General features: G+C 44.8%; 1 protein-coding gene across 2 annotated transcripts in view; it reads left to right on the plus strand.

The window, feature by feature from the left end:
- The window catches only part of afg2a (AFG2 AAA ATPase homolog A), a 124,022-nt gene extending 100,713 nt beyond the window's left edge, over positions 1–23,309 (plus strand). For both annotated transcript variants that reach the window (XM_029770838.1, XM_029770839.1), the window contains exons 16-17: positions 3,856–4,020; positions 22,603–23,309. In XM_029770838.1, coding sequence (XP_029626698.1) covers positions 3,856–4,020; positions 22,603–22,779 — 342 coding nt within the window. In that variant the 3' untranslated portion in view covers positions 22,780–23,309. The remainder of the gene's footprint in view (positions 1–3,855; positions 4,021–22,602) is intronic.
- The last annotated feature ends 588 nt before the right edge of the window (positions 23,310–23,897 follow it).

Raw genomic sequence — 23,897 nt, forward strand, 5'->3', positions numbered from 1 at the left:
GTCTGATGGTGTGGACCAGCTGCACGGTGTGCGTTGTTGTGGTCCCACTTTATCTCTGTAGTGTCCCCAGCCAGCATAGTTGCAGGGTGGCCCATGAATCTCCACCGTGGAAGTGAGTGAGTCACCGGTGCCTCTGCGGATTGCAGACTGACAGGTTTAGGAAACCACATAGAAGCGATGCCTTTGGGGCAGGGAACAGACTCAACTAATGTCTCAGCCAGCCATACTCCCAGCCAACCAGCGTGGGGAAATGTCCCTTTCAAAGAAGACGATAACAATCGAGCATAAAAAAAGGATGTGGCATGAAAAAAGGATTCTGTATGTGGATTTGATGGCTCAGTTGATTGGAGCATGATGCATGGTAACACCAGGATTGTGAGTTTGATATTTGCATTGGACCACATATAAGCCTACTGAACCACATATAGGCCTACTGAACCACATATAGGTCTACTGAACCACATATACTGTAGACCTACTGAACCACATATAGGCCTACTGAACCACATATACTGTAGGCCTACTGAACCACATATAGGTCTACTGAACCACATATAGGCCTACTGAACCACATATACTCTAGGCCTACTGAACCACATATACTGTAGGCCTACTGAACCACATACAGTGCATTCGGAAAGTATTCAGACCCCTTGACTTTTTCCAAATTTTGTTACATTAAAGCCTTATTCAAAAAAGTGTTAAATAAAAAAAAATCCTCATCAATCTACACACAATACCCCATAATGACAAAGCGATTTATTTGTTATTTTTGCACGTTTATAATTTTTTTCAAATGGAAATACATCAGTTACGTAAGTTACGTAAGTATTCAGTGCATTTGTTCAACACTTTTTTGGTTACTACATGACTCCATATGTGTTATTTCATAGTTTTGATGTCTTCACTATTATTCTACAATGCAGAAAATAGTCAAAATAAAGAAAAACCCTTAAAAGAGTAGGTGTGTCCAAACTTTTGACCGGTACTCTATGTCTAAAGAAATGTTCAGAGGCTTGGATTCCCAGCAGTTTTCACCGGTCACAGAGTGGCCTTCAGAGATAGGAAGTCATCTGTCGTTACAGCGTAATCACTTCTCGAGGAGGATCGCAATCCCTGGAATGATCACTGTTGTTATCGGCAGTGAAACTTGGCAGGCAGAGAGCGAGCGAGGCTTTTTCTTCGCCCCGTTTTGATCAGGCAGACTGAAGCCACTATACTGTATCCTGACTTTATTTCTGCAATTGGAAAGTATTTTGAAGTACTTTTTTTCTAAGTACTTGGTGGAAAGTTCCCATTTGATGTCACCATGTTGAGATGCAGAGGTTCGTGATCAGTGTGACTATTTCTCTTAATCGTTAACTCGGAGAAGACTATGGGTTACTGTGATAACCTCATACTTTGAATATAGGTACCTTATTCACCAATAACTGCGGTGTTTCTTCTCTGTGACGTTTGAGAGTTGTTAGCATGAGGTTATAGTGGGTTTTGTCAGTGTCCTCTGCTCCAGCTGTCTTTATACCTCCCTGCCTCTGTCTCTCCTCCCCCCCGTCCCCCCTCCATCACTGTCTTTCTGCTGTCAAGCCAAGGCTTCAGGTGGAAGGATGGCGTTACGAAAGAGGCCGTCAACGCTTGCCCGACATGCCAAGCCAAGTATTTTTCTTTTGGGGTCCTGCCCCACCCCCCCGGATCCTTGAAAACAGGAAGTGTATCTTGTTAAGTGATGGATGGGCCCCTGCTCTTCATGAGAGGACCAAAAAAAAGACCTTTGCCTCCAGGGAAGTCAAATGAGTTTAGCAGTCTCAAAAGCCCAGAGTTGGTCTGTTTGTGTGAGCACCTGGATAGTTGGGAGTGTGTATGTGTAGCTTTTTGTACACATGTGAATGTGTGTGTTTTTATGGTAGAGAAAGCGTGCAACTTTGCTTGTAGGAAATACCCAGGTAATCTGTTGCAAGCAACATCTAGGGTTAACAAACGTAAATGGATTTAGCATGTTGAGCTAGATCATCTTAACACTCAGTTCTTCCCGGTGTGTCCTGTTAGGGTAGTTGTATTGTTGAGGCCCTGTCTGTCTGTCTGTCTCTCTGCTTGCCTGCCTGCCTGCCTGCGTGCGGTCGGCAAGTTTGCGCTGGCATGTGGCCGCCACATACTTCCAGGGAGAGCAACTCCGGAAGTGTCCCTGGCACGTCCACAGTGGAGCGGAGTACGCACTTCGGCGACAATCAACCACAGGCCCCCCTCTGTCCCCCTCGTGGGAAGAGCGATGACAAAGAAGAGACAGCCTCACGTGTTTTTGTTCCAGACACACGTTGTCAAGCTACTCTGTCCCCTAGCCAGCATGGACCTTTATTATTTTCCTTTGGCAGTGGCCCTGGGGCCTATTCATCTCCCCCATCCTAATCACAGTGACGTTGTTGTCCTCCTATTCATGTTGTTAGCGCATAGCAGGGCGGATCCAAGTGGAGAAATCTGGACAACCCAGCAACAAAAAAATGATCCTCTCGTGTTCCATCGTTAATTTGTTAGCCAGACTGTTATGGTTACATCCATTTTTTTCCCCCCATTTGCAAACGTTCCGCACAGGGAAGCGCAGACAGATTTTAAATATGTACATATAGGAAGGAAGTCTCTGGGCTTGAAAGTCCTTTGTATATCCAGAAGGTTATAGCAGGGGATGTGACGAGGATGTAAACAAAAAGTTGAAAGGCGGTGGTCTAGGCCACTGCTCACCAGAAGCACAGATATTACTTCCACCTCTGCAGGCCCGTCTGTCTGTCTGTGCTGAGCAGCCAACTGGCCATCTATGACATCAGAGAAGAGAGACCGCAGTGGTTGGAGGGATATTTTTGGGTCGTTGGGATGCACTAGGCCAGGGGTCGGCAACATATTTTTGATATATTGTTTTAGGATTTTAGTTTTTGGTAAAAAAAAAAAAATCATTTAGCTTTGAGTTTAATTTAGAAAATCTGTTCCCAAGTATTCCCACAAATAAAAAAGAGACGTGATCGTGTCACAATGTAATCAAGATATGAAATGTTTGTTATTTTCAAATACAATCTCTGTTTAGGATTAGTTGTGGTCAATTTGCAGTGTACAAATTATTATAATTATTTTCCAGCCCCGACTATTCGCTCCAAACAAAAATCGACCCGCGGCTAAATCTAGTTGCCTACCTGTGCACTAGGTTGTGGGGAGGGAAGTTATTCTGTTTGCCTCTGCGACTGATGATCCTGCTGTGTTTAGCCATGTTAACTTCCTTTCCAAGAGCAATGACGGCCTTCAGTCAATATTGAAGAACTAAATGCCTTCCTAACAAACTAGTTCAGAATAGTTCCCTTCATCTTTTCATTCTCAGAGATAAACCAAAACAGCATTCTTACCTCTACTGCAAGACAACGTGTTAGGACGAATATTCAGTTGCGATTTTCGTTCTTCTGTTTCACATGGTAAACAATAGTTCAAATATGCATTCTTTCATCCAGTGTTGTTTTTCTGTACCTTGGAAACCAGCGTATGGTGTGGGCTTTGATTGAATATGGCCCTCCTGAGACGGCACATGGCCTCCATTTGGAATAATAATCTTCACGCTTGATATGAACTGAGGTAAATTGTGCAAATCAGGCCTTGCTTCAGGGCAAGTTTACCACACCTGCAATCAGTGCATGGAATTCTTCTAGTCTCAGGTTCCTAACAAGAGAGATGGATGAAGGGAGTAAGAGAGAAGGATAGGTGGAAATATGTATTTATTGATTGATTGATGAAGACTCCATCCTCAAAGGGATGTTTGTCACCCAGCAGCAGAGACAATCACACACACATGTCTAAAAGCTAATTTCCTTCTCTTCTGTTGCCCAGGCCCTGATGCGTCCGGGTCGACTGGACCGGATAGTGTACGTCCCTCTACCGGACGGCCCCACGCGACGGGAGATCTTCACGCTGCAGCTCCGCAGCATGCCAGTGGACCAGGACATGTGTCTGGATGACCTGGTGACCCGAACGGAAAAGTACTCCGGAGCAGAGGTGAGACAAACAGTACTGATTATGGTTGCAAATAAACAGCACGTACTCTATAATAGTAATTTTATGGTAGAATACATAGAAGATGCAGGATGTAATACACATTGTGGGCCGAATCCTAACGTGAGATCCTAGTGTAATAACAATTTGGAGGCTAATCTCCGATTGACGTCAATGCATAGTTTACGCAAAAATCTAAGTTACACATATGCAGATCTCAAGTTAGGGTTTCATCCATTGTGATTAGTATTGAGAATGTGATATTGAATGTAGGAATATCAGCACTAGTGCCAGTATGTGTTTTTATATCAAATCAAAAGGACAAGTCCAGGAACAACTGTACCATTTAGTCATGGATGGCGGCAACTTGTTTTTTATTGGACAAATGATCGAGGATTTTAGTCCAGGTTTGAATCAATTCCTTCAAGTGAGATTTATCAAAGGCATGCTACCTGATTCATGGTCGGCCACCCTGGCAAGAGCCGGACTGTCAAAGAAAAATTGGCTAAGACAAACCCAACCCTGTCGTGGCACCCAACACAGAGACCGTAAAGTCAAGTTCGACATGGGGGAAAAAATATTGAGCTGAAGGACTCTCTCTCTCTCCTCATTGTTATTGTTTTAAACCTACCTTTTAACGATTACAGGAAATAAGAGAGAGGTGGCCAGCGTTCGCAAGGAGATGTTGTTCGCCTTCCACTGTCTGTTTTATGTCTGTGCTGTGTCAAGGCCCTCGTGATCTCACAGCTGGCGGACTCGCAGCGAGCACACAAACACTCCATTGTGTGACAGACTTGTCTCTTGACGTTGGGCTGGGGTGTGAATCACGTTGTCTTGACAGAGAAACAGCGCGCTGCCGTTGAAGCCCTGACAAGCCCTACCTGTCAAGATGTTTTTCATGCTTTTGGTGGTTTAATGATGACACATCCTTCAGTGGCTATAAAATCAACTCCAGTTGTCCAAACTGTTACAGTCGATCAAAATGTGGTTGCAAGGCCACATGGGTATTATGAAGAGGATTTGTCAATTCTGGGACCTTTTGGCCACTAACGTTTCTCTGGCTATTCTCCTGGAGATCTGATCAGAGGAACACAGCTGTCGAGGAATTTGCTTCTCTACATTACCTTTTAGGGATTTGAAGAGATCTGTTGAAAACATGTACCCCCACCCTCCTTTCCCCTCCCTCCTTCCCTCCATAGTTCCCCCACCCAAAAGCAGCTTAGAGCGGGCACCTGGAGAAGGTATGCGCTGGAAACCGATCCCTTGGTATCAGGTGTTGCGTTTTACATTGGGGTGTTTGGGATAGAGCTTTCACCTCCCAGTGGAAAGTTTGCTATCTCTGTTTGCAGGTTCACTCTCGGTAACCCACAAACCCCCCCCCCCCCCCAGAAGTATGTGCTGCTTCGCACAACATGCACAAGCTTAAAGTCAATGATCTGTGAGCTGTTACACACTTTGTTGTTGCCAGCGCTTTTGTAGTACCTTTGTATATCGGGACATTTGGAAGCCATTTTCATGCTCCTCAATGCTCTAACTTAATAAGATAAATAACACGAACAAACTGTAATATAGCAAATCCTTAGATGTAGTAATTCGATGAAGCGGCTTGTAAATAAGTAGCTCTTGTGGTCCAGTGTCTTTTGGTGGCCATAAGGTGGATATATAGGTGGAATGGAGTGCTTAAAGGCATCTTGTCTATACTAAATATACTATAGCTCTCCTGAGGGTATGTGAACGTGAATACTCCTGGCATGGCAGGTCATAAAAGTCTGCCGTGGTGCTATGCATCTGTTTGAAATGCTACTGAGCGGGGGTATTTGTCTTGGCACGGCGGGATTTCTGCAGAGGGCGGTGAGGCGTGCCATGGCGGATGGGCATTGGTCGTGTATCAAGCCTACGCTTCAGGGGAACAAGCTCGATGAGGGGCCCTTGTAAATCGTCCGGGCTCTTATTGAAATTGGAGGCCAGTTTGCCGAGTCATATTTCTCTCGCTCACACACAGCCTTCTCCCTCTCTCTCCTCTCCCTGCCAACTGAAGTACTAGGAACTCTTAAGAGAATGAGCAAGGACATTACTAAGCATTGAGTCTTGCGTTAGTTATCAGACTTTGTGAGGAGAGAATATGATTTTGGCTTACACTTCACATAAAGTTGCAACAGTGTCATTAATGTGAAGTGTTGCCTAATTTAGTGTTTCTCATCTAAAGACCATTTTGCATCCCAAGTCTTGATAGGGTTAGGTTGAATGGACTAGTAGAGTGACAAGACTGGCAGTTGTTGTCATGTCAGCTCCGAGCCAGAAGCCTTGTTAAAATCACGTCTTCCACCCGGCAGGTTCCTGCCCAGACTGACATCTGTTTTCCCCAAGTTTACACCCCCCACCCCCATACCCGTCCATCAGCACTGCTCCTGCCTTCACCATCCGCCTTCAGCCGTCCAGCAAAGTAACATTCGATACTGTAATTGCATTGTGTTGTCATAAAGAGGGATTGCTGCTAGTCCGGAGGGAAGGGTGACGCGTTTCTTTTTCTCTTTTTTATGATCAAGCCCTGACAGGAAGAACCTGAGGATTTATGTACTCCATCACATGTCCCGAGTCAGAGAGAGGCCAGCTCCTTCAGCCTGGTGGAAACCTGTTGGCTCATTTAGCTTTGATAGAGGAGGCTTCTTTACTAGGAGTCAGCATTGTTTCCCCTGTTAGCCTGCGGAAGATTGCACGGGTGTCACGGAGAGGACGCACGTCAATAAGGGGCTCTCAGTTTTCCGGAGGACTCTGGGAACTTGGTTTACTCATAAATGGGCAGAGGTACATTGTGTGGACATCATATAGGCCCAGTATGGAGACATTGTGGGGACATCATATAGGCTCAGTATGGGGACATCATATAGGCCCAGTATGGGGACATCATATAGGCCTACTGTGGGGACATTGTGGTTGATTAGGTGGATCCACATTTCATAGTTTTCCTGTTTACAGAAGGTAATTTATCCACGAAATCCCCTGCTGTCAAAATATCCACCATGTGTTGTGGACGTTCTGATGGCGCCGACAGAGATGGTCGCCTCGCTTCGCGTTCTTAGGAAACTATGCAATATTTAGTTTTTTTTAAATGGATTATTTCTTACATTGTTACCCCAAGAAATCTTAAGTCTTATTACATACAGCTGGGAAGAACTATTGGGTATAAGAGCAACGTCAACTTACCAACATTATGACCAGGAATACGACTGTCTCGAAGCACATCCTCTGTTTGGACCACCACCCAGGACAATGGATCGGATCCCAGTAGGCGACCCAAAACAACGGCGCCGCAGAAGGGGCAGACGGAGCGGTCTTCTGGTCAGGCTCCGTAGACGGGCACATCGCTCACCGCTCCCGAGTATACTACTCACCAATGTCCAGTCTCTTGACAACAAGGTAGATGAAATTCGAGCAAGGGTTGCCTTCCAGAGAGACATCAGAGATTGTAACGTTCTTTGTTTCACGGAAACATGGCTCACTCGGGATACGTCATCAGAGTCAGTACAGCCACCTGGATTCTTCACGCATCACACCGACAGAAACAAACATCTCTTTGGTAAGAAGAAGGGCAGGGGTGTATGCCTTATGATTAACGAGTCGTGGTGTGATCATAACAACAGTCCTTTTGTTCACCTGACCTAGAATTATTTTCGATTATAATCACAGCCGTGTATATCCCCCCCCCCAAGCAGACACCTCGGCGGCCCTGAAAGAACTTAATTGGACTCTATGTAAACTGGAAACCACACATCCTGAGGCTGTATTTATTGTAGCTGGGGATTTTAACAAGGCTAATTTGAAAACAAGGCTCCCTAAATTTTGTCAGCATATCGAATGCGCGATCCGGGCTGGCAAAATTTTGGATCATTGCTACTCTAACTTCCGCAATGCATACAAAGCCCTCCCTCGCCCTCCTTTCGGCAAATCTGACCACGACTCCATTTTGTTGCTCCCAGCCTATAGACAGAAATTAAAACAGGAAACGCCCGTGCTCAGGTCTGTTTAATGCTGGTCCGACCAATCTGATTCCATGGTTCAAGATTGCTTCGGTCACGTGGACTGGGATATGTTCTGGATAGCCTCAGACAACAACATTGATGTATACTCTGATTCGGTGAGCGAGTTTATTAGCAAGTGCATCGGTGATGTTGTACCCACGGTGACTATTAAAACCTTCCCCAACCAGAAACCGTGGATTGATGGCAGCATTCGCGCAAAACTGAAAGCGCGAACCACTGCTTTTAATCATGGTAAGGCGACCCGGAAACATGACCGAATACAAACAGTGTAGCTATTCCCTCCACAAGGCAATCATACAAGCTAAGCGTCAGTATAGAGACAAAGTAGAGTCACAATTCAACGGCTCAGACACGAGACGAATGTGGCAGGGTCTACAGTCAATCACGGATTACAAAAAGAAAACCAGCCCCGTCGCCGACACCGATGTCTTGCTCCCAGACAAACTAAACAACTTCTTTGCTCGCTTTGAGGACAATACAGTGCCATGGACATGGCCCACTACCAAAACCTAGGGCTCTCCTTCACCGCAGCCAACGTGAGTAAAACATTTAAACGTGTTAACCCTCGCAAGGCTGCCAGCCCAGACGGCATCCCTAGCCGTATTTTTAAAGCATGCGCAGACCAGCTGGCTGGGTTGTTTACGGACATATTCAATCAATCCCTATCCCAGTCGGCTGTTCCCATATGCTTCAAGAGGGCCACCATTGTTCCTGTTCCCAAGAAAGCTACGGTAACTGAGCTAAACGACCATTGCACCGAAGCACTCACTTCCGTCATCATGAAGTGGTTTGAGAGACTCGTCAAGGATCATATCACAAACACCCTACCTGACACCCTAGACCCACTCCAATTTGCTTACCGCCCCAATAGATCCATTGACGACGCAATCACAATCACACTGCCCTAACCCATCTGGACAAGAGGAATATGTAAGAATGCCGTTCATCGATTACAGCTCAGCATATAACACCATAGTACCCTACAAACTCGTCATTAAGCTTGAGACCCTGGGTCTCGACTCCGCCCTGTGCAACTGGGTCCTGGTCTTCCTGACGGGCCGCCCCCAGGTGGCTTGATTACCAACAATGACGAGACGGCCTACAGGGAGGAGGTGAGGGCCCTCGGAGTGTGGTGTCAGGAAAATAACCTCACACTCAACATCAACAAAGCAAAGGAGATGATCGTGGACTTCAGGAAACAGCAGAGGGAGCACCCCCCTATCCAGATCGACGGGACAGTAGTGGAGAAGGTGGAAAGTTTTAATTCCTCTGCGTACACATCACAGACAAACTGAAATGGTCCACACACACAGACAGCGTGGTGAAGAAGGCGCAACAGCGCCTCTTCAACCTCAGGAGGCTGAAGAAATTTGGTTTGTCACCAAAAACACTCACAAACTTTTACAGATGCACAATCGAGAGCATCCTGTCGGGCTGTATCACCGCCTGGTACGGCAACTGCTGAGCCCACAACCGTAAGGCTCTCCAGAGAGTAGTGCGGTCTGTACAACGCATCACCGGGGGCAAACTACCTGCCCTCCAGGACACCTACACCACCCGATGTCACAGGAAGGCCAAAAAGATCGTCAAGGACAACAACCACCCAAGCCACTGCCTGTTCACCCCGCTATCATCCAGAAGGCGAGGTCAGTACAGGTGCATCAAAGCTGGGACCGAGAGACTGAAAAACAGCTTCTATCTCAAGGCCATCAGACTTTTAAACAGCCATCACTAACATTGAGTGGCTGCTGCTAACAAGTGAAATTGTTAGATTACTTGTTAGATATTACTGCACGGTCAGACCTAGAAGCACAAGCATTTCACTACTCTCGCATTAACATCTGCTAACCATGTGTATGTGACCAATAACATTTGATTTGATTTGATTTAGATTTATTTGAGGAAAAGGTAAAGATTTCTTAACATTACCAGCCATCCAAAACTAATGTATGGCTTCGAAATATCAAAATGCCTCGTATACTCTGTCAATCTGTAGGTGGAAAGACTTTGAAATAACATTGATGTTATGGAGGGGGAGAAAGAAAACCACAAAAAACACCATAATATATTTTGTTTTCCAAGCAGGAAGATAAATGGCTTCCTCTTAACACCTGTTGTGGTTGTTCTTCTGCCCTGTTCCCCGCCAAAGATTTATGACCCCATATTTGTTGTTGCAAATTATCAAGGACACCCAGAAGAATGCATCAACAAAGCTGTTGCTATTTTAATAGCATTAAGATTCAATGTAAAGACTCAATGACGCAAGTGTACGTCTGGCCTCTGCTGATCAGAGATTGATAGATTAAATCACAATGTTGATCAAGAAAATATGCATATGTTGCGTTTGTTCGAGGCCAAAACATAGGTTTTATAAATCTGTGAGCTTTTAAATGCACAGTATAATTTTGCCACAGCGAACCACTATTGTTTTGACATTTTCCGACCATAGGAAGCAGGAAGAGATTGCCAAAAAATATGTGCATATTCAGTTTACTACCCATATTCAGTTTACTACCCAGGCAAGTATGTCAAATTGTCTCTGGAACGAATAGCTGTTTACCTCTCTAATTTTTGTTATATAGTCATCTTTTTCCTTTTCAAGTGAGCAGCCTTGCAGAGTCCTGGCTGTCAAAATGGGAGATGTATGAAAAGGAAAGACTTCCAGCTCTGCCTTTTTGCATTTATATATAAAGACCTTGCTGTGGTCTAGGTCCAAGTAAACGCGTGGCACAAATTAAATTTTTTCTTGGAAATATGAACCACTCAAGTGTACTCATTGAAATGTTTCTCTTGGCTTGGGGTAGAGGCAGGAGGGAGGGAAAGGGCGGAGGGGGAGCAGGAAGGATAGAGAAGGATGTTTACCCCTCCAGCATTAAGGAACCAGTAAAAAAAAAATGTCCTAGGGCCTTTTGGATGGGAGAGGAGGCAAACTACAGTGAGTGAGAGAGAGATTGAGAAAGAGAGAAAAAATAAGGAAAGAAGAAGACCAGTGCTTCAGCAATAGGAACTCCAGGAACCTGTAAAAAAAAGTTTATTGAGTTGGCTCCCGGATCTTCCTCTCCTTACCCTGGCCTTAGGCCCCATAGGCCACTGTCAGGAGGAGGTATGCCTGTTTCAGGGGCCCACACGGGCTGAGAGGTCAGGGGTCTGTAGTTAAACGCAGCACTGAGCAGCCCAACAGGAAGGCCAGTCTCTCGTTTAACACCTCACAAACGACTGTAGATTGGCCACTCCTTTGCCTTAAAAATCCTTCTTTAACCTGTCTCCTCCCCTTCATCTACACTGATTGAAGTGGATTTAACAAGTGACATCAATAAGGGATCATAGCTTTCACCTGGATTCACCTGGTCAGTCTATGTCATGGAAAGAGCAGGTGTCCTTAATGTTTTATACACTCAGTGTATGTCAACAGTCCTTCCTCCAAAGGGCCATTGCATTTTGTGAAATTCCCTAAAATCATGGTATTTTCCTTGTCCTGGTTTCATGAGGAATTACTCTATTGGGATTGTGAGAATATTGGTGGTTCTGTTGAGTCTTACTCTTACTTTTGGAGGGTGTTCCAAAATGGAGGGTGTTCCACTTAGCCATTGCTTTGAAAATGTTTGCGTCTCTGTGTGCCAACATGTTCCCATTTAAAATGTAATTGTACTCTTATGTCTATGCCTTTTAGCCATACTCTTATTCAGCTGTACTGGCCAGAACAATTGGGATCAAATGTCTTTTTCAAGGGCCGAATAGCCCCATTCCCCTTACTCCTAGACACAATATCAAACATCTCTCAACATTAAGGTTTCCATGACTCCAGTGGATCATCCAGAGGTTGGTGCCACACATTGGTAGTAGATGTTACCCATGTTTAGCCTCGTAATTAACTCTGTGCTATCAGTCTGGAATTGATAGCATTGAAGCCATTTTGGCCAATGGGCGTTGCGCATAAGAAATTCGAAAGCAATTGGATCACCTTTGACAAATCAGAAAACAGAAGCCACAGCGCGACATTTTCTAGGTTAAAGAGAAGTTACCTAGGGCATTTTGAGGAAGTAAAACAAGCACTTGTCATCTTTCCAGAGAATAGCATATCGAACACCAGGATAATGAGCCCAAAAAAAATATATATATATATTAGTAAAACGTTTGGACACACCTACTCATTCCAGGGTTTTTCTTTATGTTTACTCATTTATACATTGTTGAAGAATAGTGAAGACATCAAAACTATGAATTAACATATGGAATCATGTAGTAACCAAAAAAGTGTTAAAAAAAATATATATATATATTTTATATTTGAGAGTCTTCAAAGTAGCCACTATTTGCCTTGATGACAGCTTTGCACACTCTTGGCATTCTCTCAACCAGCTTCATGAGGTAGTCACCTGGAATGCATTTCCATTAACAGGTGTGCCTTGTTAAAAGGGATTCCATATTTGGTATTTCATAGTTTTGATGTCTTCACTATTATTCTATAATGTAGAAAATAGTTTTAAAAAATTAAGAAAAACCCTTGAATGAGTAGGTGTATCCAAACGTTTGACTGGTACTGTACATACATGCGTAATATGCTGTATGTCAACGTGAGACTAACAGAAATAACGTAGCCTACTAATGTATTGTAAGTCGCTCTGGATAAGAGCGTCTGCTAAATGACGTAAATGTAAATGTAATGTTTTTGCCAAACCGTAGCGATGATAGAGATTAGCCTACTGCATCGTATTCAATACAGTGATCGTCTTGCTGCCGTAACCTCTGATTTGCCTAGTTTATTGAACCTTCTTGTAATTTATATGCTATGGCATAGAATGGAGCATGTATGATAGGGAGCAGAGTCTATTTTTGCAACTTTTTAACTGTCATGTAAAGCTTTATATTTAGCTATCACCTCGTAAGTATGACTTTACATGTGTTGTTGTCCTACAGTGTACTGCCTGTCAACAACGGAGCATGGCGTTCGTCGCCGCCATAGTTCATCAGAGGAAGCAGCGGTGATGGGACAAGGCGGGGCTAAGAATCATGCCTTCTCAGCCCTACCAGACTGATATCCATGCAGCATTTAATGTAATCTTGCGGGATTAGGCTGCTTGTGAGGCTACCGTGTTACCCATACAATTTAAAGCAATTTTAGAATAGAGGATGGGTACGGACGTCGTGAATTTTGCTTACCATGTGATCAGGACTGTGTAAACGTGAGCACACACGCAAACACACACACTCAGGGGCAGAGTAGTGCACAAGAATACACACACACAGAGCCATAGAGAGTGGTCTCCAGGTTGCTCCAGTGTGGGCATGTTTAGTAAATATGCCATCTCTTCCTTCCCAGCGCTGGGGAGAATGTGCCGCTTTCATTCGCCTGATTAACCGGCGAGGACAAATATGCCCTTAAAAGTGAGGCCCTGTTTTCCCCCTTACACGCCACGGCCACCTCGTCCCAGAGCCTCGACACAGGTGTTATTCCACATGGGCCTTTCCTAAACAGTGTGGAGGTGAGGAGGGAAAGAGTTTCATAATCTCAACTGATTGGTCCGCATCATGGGTTAGCTATGACAGCTGTTATATAGGTTCAGGATTAGAGCGATTGTTGTTATGGTGGTAGTAATGCGCTAGGGATGGACTTCATAACAGCCAAGTCACCCCTGCTTTGAAAGTTATTCTGGGGGGCGATAGAGAGAAACTAACGCTGTGTGGTCTTGAAACGAGCACCCGTCCCATTTTTCAGCCATGCTTTCTATGGAATCTGAATCCCTTGACTCAATCACTGCATGCCAAAAAGCCATACCCCTTCTCCTTTATGGTCGTGCGGCATGTTTCCATTCACGTCCCCCCCCCCACGTAACTCCATAACCCCCCAGCACCAACACTCCCCACCGCTCCCTATCCTCAACTTAACCAGTACCTGCCTTGTAATCTTAAATACTGTAGGTTTCACATGGGTTGTGGTCAGGCCTTATTTCTCTTGGCAGCCTGCTGTCACTGCAGACACTTCCTCTTTGCCTTTTTGGAAAATGAAACATTTTATTTCTGGTCGGAGCGTGACGCTGTTTGATTTCTATATTATTTAATTTCCTCTCTGAATGTCGGATGCAGTGGGGACTATTTTTCTTAAAAGGGAGAGTCAATATTTTTGGCGTTGGCCTAAGAACTTCATGAGCCAATATCATCACTGGCTGTGTGTGTGTGTGTGTGTGTGTGTGTGTGTGTGTGTGTGTGTGTGTGTGTGTGTGTGTGTGTGTGTGTGTGTGTGTGTGTGTGTGTGTGTGTGTTCGATCGCAAGAGAGCTGGGGCAAGTGTTGGCATAATGCAGAGTGACAGGGGGTTTAGCCCCAGGGCTGCTCATGTAGCCGTTTGTAGGGGGGGGGGCGGCTGGATGCAGGCTGCTAAGGACACAGGGACGGCTCGATAGTTACCACGCCGCCTGGCCTCGTTAATCTTCTGCAGGAGCAGGTAGCCACCAAACCAGCCCCTAATTAAGGCTTTTTGATACTGGGACTGAGCGGCTTTGTTGAAGTAGGAAGCGACGGCATACTAGGTGGATTTGACCTGAGCCCGTTGGTATGCGCTGCCGGTTAGCTTCTTCATCCAATCCTGAAAACATTTCTGTGCACACTTGTTTTACTGAAACTGGAATGGAAACTAAAAATGTTGTTGAATGTTATGAAAAGAAATGGAGAGAGTTTTTTTCATACAACTGACACATGACAAATATGAGAATCCGTGAGGCTACACTTTCTATGTAAAGGAACACCGACAGAATCCCAGTGAATACACTCTGTAGTGTGTGTGTGTGTACATAAGGGTGTGTCTGTAAGTGTGCATTGAGTGTTAGGCAGGTGTTACTTCCATTACAAGGCAGGGAATCGGATGGGCATAACACACACACACAGCCAACAGCCAGTGGAGGAGGGAAGCGGTTGCAGGAGCATGTCCAGAGGCCACTGAAGTATCTGGGGCTCGTGTTGTGGCGGTCTGACTCCAAGCAAGGGAAATGAGAAAAGCCTCAAGCCTGAAGGAAAAATGCCCGTGCGTGTGCCAAAGCTGATGTCATGGTGTTAAACAGCTCCTCACAACAGCACTGAGGGCCGGCCGCCCTCCCTGCACTGGGCTAAAAAGACCACGCTTAGGCCTATGCCATTTAAGCTGGAGATCCAAATTGTTTTTCCTGCCCCTTCCAATTAAATGACCAACAAAGAACCGAACTAAATGTGACTACCAACCTGCAGCAGCGTATCATTATGGTCTACCAGAGGGCTTTTTTCCCCCCCTTTCGCCTCTTACGGTCGGGAAATATGATGGCAGATTGTAAATCGTCTGCGTAATCACTTCTTCGGATCGCATTTTCCTTATTTTCGCGCACGACAGGCATCGTTCGCAAGAGGGGTTTTGGGAGCAGCGAAAAAAAAGCAGTTGAACGAGTGGAAACAAGGATGTGGTCGGAGTTCAATCAGGCAATTGTGTGTCTTTTCCCTTTTCCAGTGTCCTGTCTTGATCGCTGGGGTCTAGGCCACTCTAATGACATCTTATTTTACCACTTTGACTGACGTGGAGAGTTCCAGAGCCTCCCTAAGTAGAAGTACATTGTGGCTGGTATTCAAACATGGCTGCCAAGAGTTGTATGTGCAATAATGCGTTACACTCATAAGGTGTTTGTTGTGGCATATAAGGTGTGTGTTGTGAGGCCACGACTACTCCAAAAAAATGATCTTTCATCAGAAATAAATATCTGTGTGTCTGGAACACAGAGTTCATGAAAGTGATATTAACAAAGGGTTATTAACGTCATCGTTACAGAAAGTGTATATTTAGGTTGGGATCTAATAGAAGAACTTGTGATTGGACAGATACAGTATATAAGCTACATTTAAAACTAACTCATTGGCTTACTCTGTATCGAGTACTCTTTACAGTTGTTGTTTTTGGAAAATGCTACTAAATAGACCTGGTCCTAGGTGGTCTTTGATGGCTGTTACTGTACCACCAGCCAGCCAGATATCCAAAGTACTCGCCACATCTCTAGCGAATGGCTGCTGCAATGCATCAGTTTAATCCCTCCATATATTTAAGTGATTGCTGACATAATTTATGAAGAGAATGAAAAATAAAGTCTGCATTGCAATAAACCCCCCCCGATCCATAATTTAGCCTGGGCTCCCCCTTCATTTCATTGCTGTGCGTTTGCCGTTTTTTTGGCCCTCTATGAAGGCGGGGGGCCCAGCTTTAAGGGGTTGTGTTGGCTCGGGGCCTGGAATTTCTTCACGTTTACAAACAAACTGCTTTTTGCTCAGCCTGTTTGCCTTTGTGGCTTTTGAAATTGCGCATGGTAAACACACATGCAAAAAAGAGAACCTGCTGCGCTCAGCAGCGTATAGAGACCCCTCTTAAATGAGAAAGATGAATACGTCAGTGTGTACTGCTATTGCTACAGTATATACTTGTTAGCAGCTCTGTTGGTTTGTCGAACTGGGGGGGGCGACCGGCGTAAATAGCCAAATTATTATGTTGTTGAGTAATGGGATTGAGACGAGGCCCTTAACATGTCCCCTATGTCGGGAACAAAGTGGAAAAAGAAATTGAAGACGATTGAGTTTGTGTTTTTGGGTACATGTGTTTGTACGTGTTGCATAGACACTTCCTTCAATCATGTTGTTGAAGTCGCTCGCACCCCCCTCTTCCCCCTCTCTCTATTTCAACGTTCTCCCTCCTTAATTGAGGCCTGTGTTGCAAACCTTCATTGTTTCACATCACCATTGACAACAAGCAAAATTATTTGAATGATGGGAAACCCTCAAAGACATTTAGTCCTAGACGCTGTTTACAGTGTCTGAATCATGTTGTTCGGCTGGCCCTGAACAAAGAAATCGCTCACTTCCTGACATCTGCCTAGCACCTGCCTTAGCCAAGTGAGCTAGCCCTGTCTTACACAACCGACATACTTCCTTGTACATACTCATCTCGAAAACTCCCCTTCCTGTCTTAAGATTCCAAACCATCCTATCACCATCAAATATGTCAAATCAAACCAAATCAAATTTAATTGGTCACATACACATGGTTAGCAGATGGTTAGCAGATGTCTTCCTTGTGGCTCAGTTGGTAGAGCATGGTGTTTGCAACGCCAGGGTTGTGGGTTCGATTCCCACGGGGGGCCAGTACAAAAAAATTAAAAATATATGCATTCACTACTGTAAGTCGCTCTGGATAAGAGCGTCTGCTAAATTACTAAAATGTAAATGTAATGTTAATGTTTGTGCTTCTAGTTCCGACCATGCAGTAATATCTAACAAGTAATCTAACAATTTCACAACAACTACCTTATCCATATAAATATATGAATGACTGATGGCCGAACGGCATAGGCAGTAGATGGTATAGAGTACAGTATATACATATATACATATGAGATAAGAAATGTAGGGTATGTAAACATATAAAGTGGCATTGATTAAAGTGACTAGTGATACATTTATTACATCCAATTTTTAACTATCAAAGTGGCTAGAGATTTGAGTCAGTATGTTGGCAGCAGCCACTCATTGTTAGGGATGGCTGTTTAACAGTCTGATGGCCTTGAGATAGAAGCTGTTTTTCAGTCTCTCGGTCCCAGCTTTGATGCACCTGTACTGACCTCGCCTTCTGGGTGATAGCAGGGTGAACAGGCAGTGGCTTGGGTGGTTGTTGTCCTTGATGATCTTTTTGGCCTTCCTGGGACATCGGGTGGTGTAGGTGTCTTGGAGGGCAGGTAGTTTGCCCCCGGTGATGCGTTGTGCAGACCTCACTACCCTCTGGAGAGCCAGAGGTTGTGGGCGGAGCAGTTGCCGTACCAGGCGGTGATACAGGCCGACAGGATGCTCTCGATTGTGCATCTGTAAAAGTTTGTGAGTGTTTTTGGTGACAAACCAAATTTCTTCAGCCTCCTGAGGTTGAAGAGGCGCTGTTGCGCCTTCTTTACCACGCTGTCTGTGTGGGTGGCCCATTTCAGTTTGTCCATGATGTGTACGCAGAGGGACTTAAAACTTTCCACCTTCTCCACTACTGTCCCGTCGATGTGGATAGGGGGGTGCTCCCTCTGCTGTTTCCTGAAGTCCACGATCATCTCCTTTGCTTTGTTGACGTTGAGTGTGAGGTTATTTTCCTGACACCACACTCCGAGGGCCCTCACCTCCTCCCTGTAGGCCGTCTCGTCATTGTTGGTAATCAAGCCTACCACTGTAGTGTCGTCTGCAAACTTGATGATTGAGTTGGAGGTGCACATGGCCACGCAGTCATGGGTGAACAGGGAGTACAGGAGACGGCTGAGAACGCACCCTTGTGGGGCCCCAGTGTTGAGGATCAGCGTGGTGGAGATGTTGTTTCCTACCCTCACCATCTGGGGGCGGCCCGTCAGAAAGTCCAGGACCCAGTTGCACAGGGCGGGTTGAGACCTAGGGTCTTGAGCTTAATGACGAGTTTGGAGGGTACTATGGTGTTAAATGCTGAGCTTTAGTCGATGATCAGCATTCTTACATAGGTATTCCTCTTGTCCAGATGGGTTAGGGCAGTGTGATTGCGATTTCGTCGTCTGTGGACATATTGGGGCGGTAAGCAAATTGGAGTGGGTCTAGGGTGTCAGGTAGGGTGTTTGTGATATGATCCTTGACGAGTCTCTCAAACCACTTCATGATGACGGAAGTGAGTGCTACGGTGCAATGGTCGTTTAGCTCAGTTACCGTAGCTTTCTTGGGAACAGGAACAATGGTGGCCCTCTTGAAGCATATGGGAACAGCCGACTGGGATAGGGATCGATTGAATATGTCCGTAAACAACCCAGCCAGCTGGTCTGCGCATGCTTTAAAGATACGGCTAGGGATGCCGTCTGGGCTGGCAGCCTTTGCGAGGTTTAACACGTTTAAATGTTTTACTCACATTGGCTGCGGTGAAGGAGAGTCTGCAGGTTTTGGTAGCGGGCCATGTCGGTGGCACTGTATTGTCCTCAAAGCGAGCAAAGAAGTTGTTTAGTTTGTCTGGGAGCAAGACATCGGTGTCCGCGACAGGACTGGTTTTCTTTTTGTAGTCCGTGATTGACTGTAGACCTTGCCACATACCTCTCGTGTCTGAGCCGTTGAATTGTGATTCTACTTTGTCTCTATACTGACGCTTAGCTTGTTTGATTGCCTTGCAGAGGGAATAGCTACAATGTTTCCGGTCGCCTTGCCCTGATTAAAAGCAGTGGTTTACACTTTCAGTTTTGCGCGAATGCTGCCATCAATCCACAGTTTCTGGTTGGGGAAGGTTTTAATTGTCGCCGTGGGTACAACGTCACCGATGCACTTGCTAATAAACTCGCTCACCTACTCAGAGTATACATCAATGTTGTTGTCTGAGGCTAACCGGAACATATCCCAGTCCACGTGATCGAAGCAATCTTGAAGCTTGGAGTCAGATTGGTCGGACCAGCGTTGAACAGACCTGAGCATGGGCGTTTCCTGTTTTAGTTTCTGTTTATAGGCTGGGAGCAACAAAATGGTCAGATTTACCGAAAGGAGGGCGAGGGAGGGCTTTGTATGCATCGCGGAAGTTAGAGTAATAATGATTCAGAATTTTTCCGGCCCAGGTCGCGCATTCGATATGCTGATAAAATTTAGGGAGCCTTGTTTTCAGATTAGCCTTGTTAAAATCCCCAGCTACAGTAAATACAGCCTCAGGATATGTGGTTTCCAGTTTACATAGAGTCCAATGAACTTCTTTCAGGGCCGTCGAGTTGTCTGCTTGGGGGGGATGTTCACGACTGTGATTATAATCGAAGAGAATTCTCTTTGTAAATAATGAGGTCGGCATTTGATTGTAAGGATTTCGAGGTCAGGTGAATAAAAGGACTTGAGTTCCTGTATGTTGTTATGATCACACCATGACTCGTTAATCATAAGGCATACACCCCCTCCCCCTTCTTCTTACCAGAGAGATGTTTGTTTCTGTCGGCGCGATGCGTGAAGAAACCAGGTGGCTGTACCGATTCTGATAACATATCCCGAGTGAGCCATGTTTCCGGGAAACAGAGAATGTTACAATCTCTGATGTCTCTCTGGAAGGCAACCCTTGCTCGAATTTCGTCTACCTTGTTGTCAAGAGACTGGACATTGGCTAGTAGTATACTCGGTAGTTGTGGGCGATGTGCCGGTCTACGGAGCCTGACCAGAATAGCGCTCCGTCTGCCCCTTCTGCGGCGCCGTTGTTTTGGGTCGCCTGCTGCGATCCGATCCATTGTCCTGGGTGGTGGACCAAACAGATGATCCACTTCGGGAAAGTTGTATTCCTGGTCGTAATGTTGGTAAGTTGACGTTGCTCTTATATCCAATAGTTCCTCCCGGCTGTATGTAATAAGACTTAAGATTTCTTGGGGTACCAGTGTAAGAAATAATACATTAAAAAACAAAATACTGCATAGTTTCCTAAGAACGCAACGCGAGGCGGCCATCTCTGTCGGTGCCAGATGTCATGTCACTTGTGTATAATACTTGGAAGTACTAGCTACTCTTAACATTTTGGTTAATTCTGTTAAACTTCTCAGGAGATATTTAAATGTATCTCTATATGCGACATAGGACTTGGCTTCTCTTTAGTTGAACTAGCAAAAACAGGCAAACAGTGCGCACACAGATCTTTAGTGAGTCGTCGGAGAAGTGGATACTGATGGGTTATTACCATACCTGAGCGAATATGTGACTCTGGTGGATGCTGGTACCACAACTAATCTGTCAAAGTAGAAGTACTCTTACAGTACTCACTCTTACACAGACACACACATTTTTTACATATTTTAGTCATTTAGCGGACACTCTTATCCAGTGCTTTGTTCAAGGGCACATCAACATATTTTTCACTTAGTGTGCTCTGAGATTCGAACCAGCGACCTGGCCCAATATACACACAGGAAAAGTGGCTAAAGAGATTCTCCGGTACTTTTGTATACTTTTTAGCCGGTAGTTCTGAAAGTTGCGCTCACGAGCCAAAAGTGGTCCCCGAATATTGTCTACCACTTCAAAATTATGCAGATATATGCACCACATCATTGCTCTCTCTCTCTCGCGCTCTGCTGTGTATATATAGCTGTCACTCAAATATGAGGCGCTGAAGCTCAATGGCTAGAACTCAAATTGCTAGGGGGCTGGCCCACATGAGGGAAAATGGTGCAGCACATCTTCCCAAAATGTTTGGGGGGATTTCTTGGCTAACTGAGGTAAGACAGTAATTATACGCATAGATTATGCATGTATGAACTACACATTGACACATTCAGTCCAAAGCGGGAGGTTTAAAAAACGAATAGCAGTCACCAAAGTTCTGGAGCATGTCTTTATGGAGCTATTTTGCTACGAATTCACTTTAGCTACAATATAAATAAATAAATATTCTCGTTGGCTGCTGCAATCCTCCTCCATTGTTGTTTTTCTGATCTAAGATCAGTTTTGTGGTTTTCTCCATAATGGTTAAGATTAGGAACTGAGATCTGTACCTTTCGCCGACGTCTACCCGGCAATGTCTGTCAATGTCAACAGTCTGCCATCTTGTTGCCAGCCTCTGTCCCATGGATGAGCTCAAGGGGAACCACTAATTTTATTTTCTCTTCGCCCTTCCCATTGCAATAAGGGGGTTATTCCTTTTAGGAAGATTTTCTTTAAGTTCTTTGAATCCTTAATTGTAGGGTACCCATTTTGTGCTGTCCCCTTCTTGGAATGGGGAAAATATGCCAAGGGAATTTGTGAGGTCACCTTCCAAATGGTTCAGTTTCCTCCGCTTGAAATAGATTGAATACATTCGCAGCCCTTGCAGGTGTAATTATGCCCTCAACGTTTCAGTTCTGCTGTTCTGGGTCGTCCGGATTTACCCCCCATGTCCTTACAATCATATTAATTATTACCCCCCCCCCACCTCCCACACCTGTTTCATAATTAACGGTGATAAGACTAAACATAATGAATTGCCCTCATAAGTCAAATGTTATTTATTGCAATAAAATGTGCAATCTGAATTCATACAAAATTATGTTGTGTGTGTGTGTGTGTGTGTGTGTGTGTGTGTGTGGGTGTGTGTGTGTGTGTGTGTGTGTGTGTGTGTGTAACCCTGTAATAACCGTAGGCTAAGCATAAAAAGTTTGTAGCTATTGTGTAATATTACACATGGCTTAATACAAACTGTTACAAATGTGTAAATTCAACTATTAGATCACAACCTAAATTCAAATTTTATTCCAATGGTCATGATTTGGTCAACCTCGTTTTGTAGAGATTCATTATTGACCTGCTCACCACAGCCTAGGGCGGTGTTTCCCAACTCCAGTCCTCAAGTATCCCCAACCGTACTCATTTTTATTGTAGCCCTGGACAAGCACACCTGATTCAGCCCTAAATGAGTTGAATGTAGTATGTTTGTCCCGGCTACAACAAAAATGTGTGCTGTTGGGGTTACTCGAGGACTGGCGGTGGGAAACACTGGCCTAGTGGCTGTGGATGCTAGCATGATTTTAAGTAGTCGTGATCTGGCCGTCTGACAGCCCTGTATCTGTTTCCTGTCGCAGATAACGGCAGTATGCAGAGAGGCTGCCCTGCTGGCCCTGCAAGAGGACATCAAAGCACAGCTCATCATGGGGAGACACTTTGAAAGCGCCCTGAACACCGTGAAGCCTAGAGTTCCAGACGCTCTCATCCAGTCGTATATCAACTATCAACAGCAACGCGGCCAGCACTTCTTCTGACGTCGGCGTGGAAAAATTCAAAAACCTGCGAGAGGAGTCTTTGCTAGAATAAGCAGTAGGCCTACAGGACCGACTGCATATGGTTACTGTAAATGCAGTTATCCACTGAAATCGCAAGGGTTTCCAAATGGACATTACATCAGTGAATAGGCTGCAGCATTTCCCAAACTCGGTCCTGGGGACCCCAAGGGTTGCACATTTACTTTTTGTTCCATAGCACTACACAGCTGATTCAAATAATCAACTCATCATCAAGCTTTGATTATTTGATTCAGCTGTGTAGTGCTAGGGCAAAAACCGATATGTGCACCCTTGGGGTCCCCGGGACCGAGTTTGGGAAACACTGGATTAGGGGTAAACAATAGGTGAGAATAGCCCATGTGATTAAACCATTATGCTACTTTGTAATGTGCTCATTTATTCTTGGTCAACAAAAATAACCAGAATTGTCTACAAAATAGTTATTTACAAATCTGTGCTCCCTGAAATGCAATATTAGGCTACAATGTAATAAAGGAATTGTTTCTCTATATGCTTTTTTTTTATTATGTTATCCTCATAAGACAAATTGAATATATTAGGCATGGTTACACACACAAAAAGATTACAATGCAGAAAAATAACCAACATTTATACATTTTTCAAAGGCTCTTGGGCAATTTTCAAAGCAAAAGTTATGAAACTATAAAACTCAACACTTAGGGAAAGATTGGAATTTACTGGGGGGAGGGCTGGTCTAAATCAAGGTGTCATTAAAAAAAACATGCCCCTTCCCCCCCTCCACAAAGTTACAAATATTTTCCCATGACCCTCCAATTTATATGACAGTACAAGGGGACACCCTCACAGCTCATAGAATTAACTCAATATTGTTAACGACCGCAAATAACAAATGTAGCAATCCTGTGTTTATAAACGTGGATATGGACTTTGCCACTTCAGCATGCTTTTGTTTCACAGTTGATGCCACGCAAGGCTACGGGCCAGAAGGTTGAGGGTTCGCCGACCACCACAGATGAGCTCACTCTCCCTGCTGCCTGTTTCATTACTTCACGATCAGAGCCGGTTGCAGACAATGATCAGCTAGGGGGAAATCAGATTTTCAACATTCAACATAT

The sequence above is a fragment of the Salmo trutta genome, chromosome 13 (genome assembly GCF_901001165.1).
Source record: "Salmo trutta chromosome 13, fSalTru1.1, whole genome shotgun sequence".
Classification (NCBI taxonomy): Eukaryota; Metazoa; Chordata; class Actinopteri; order Salmoniformes; family Salmonidae; genus Salmo; species Salmo trutta.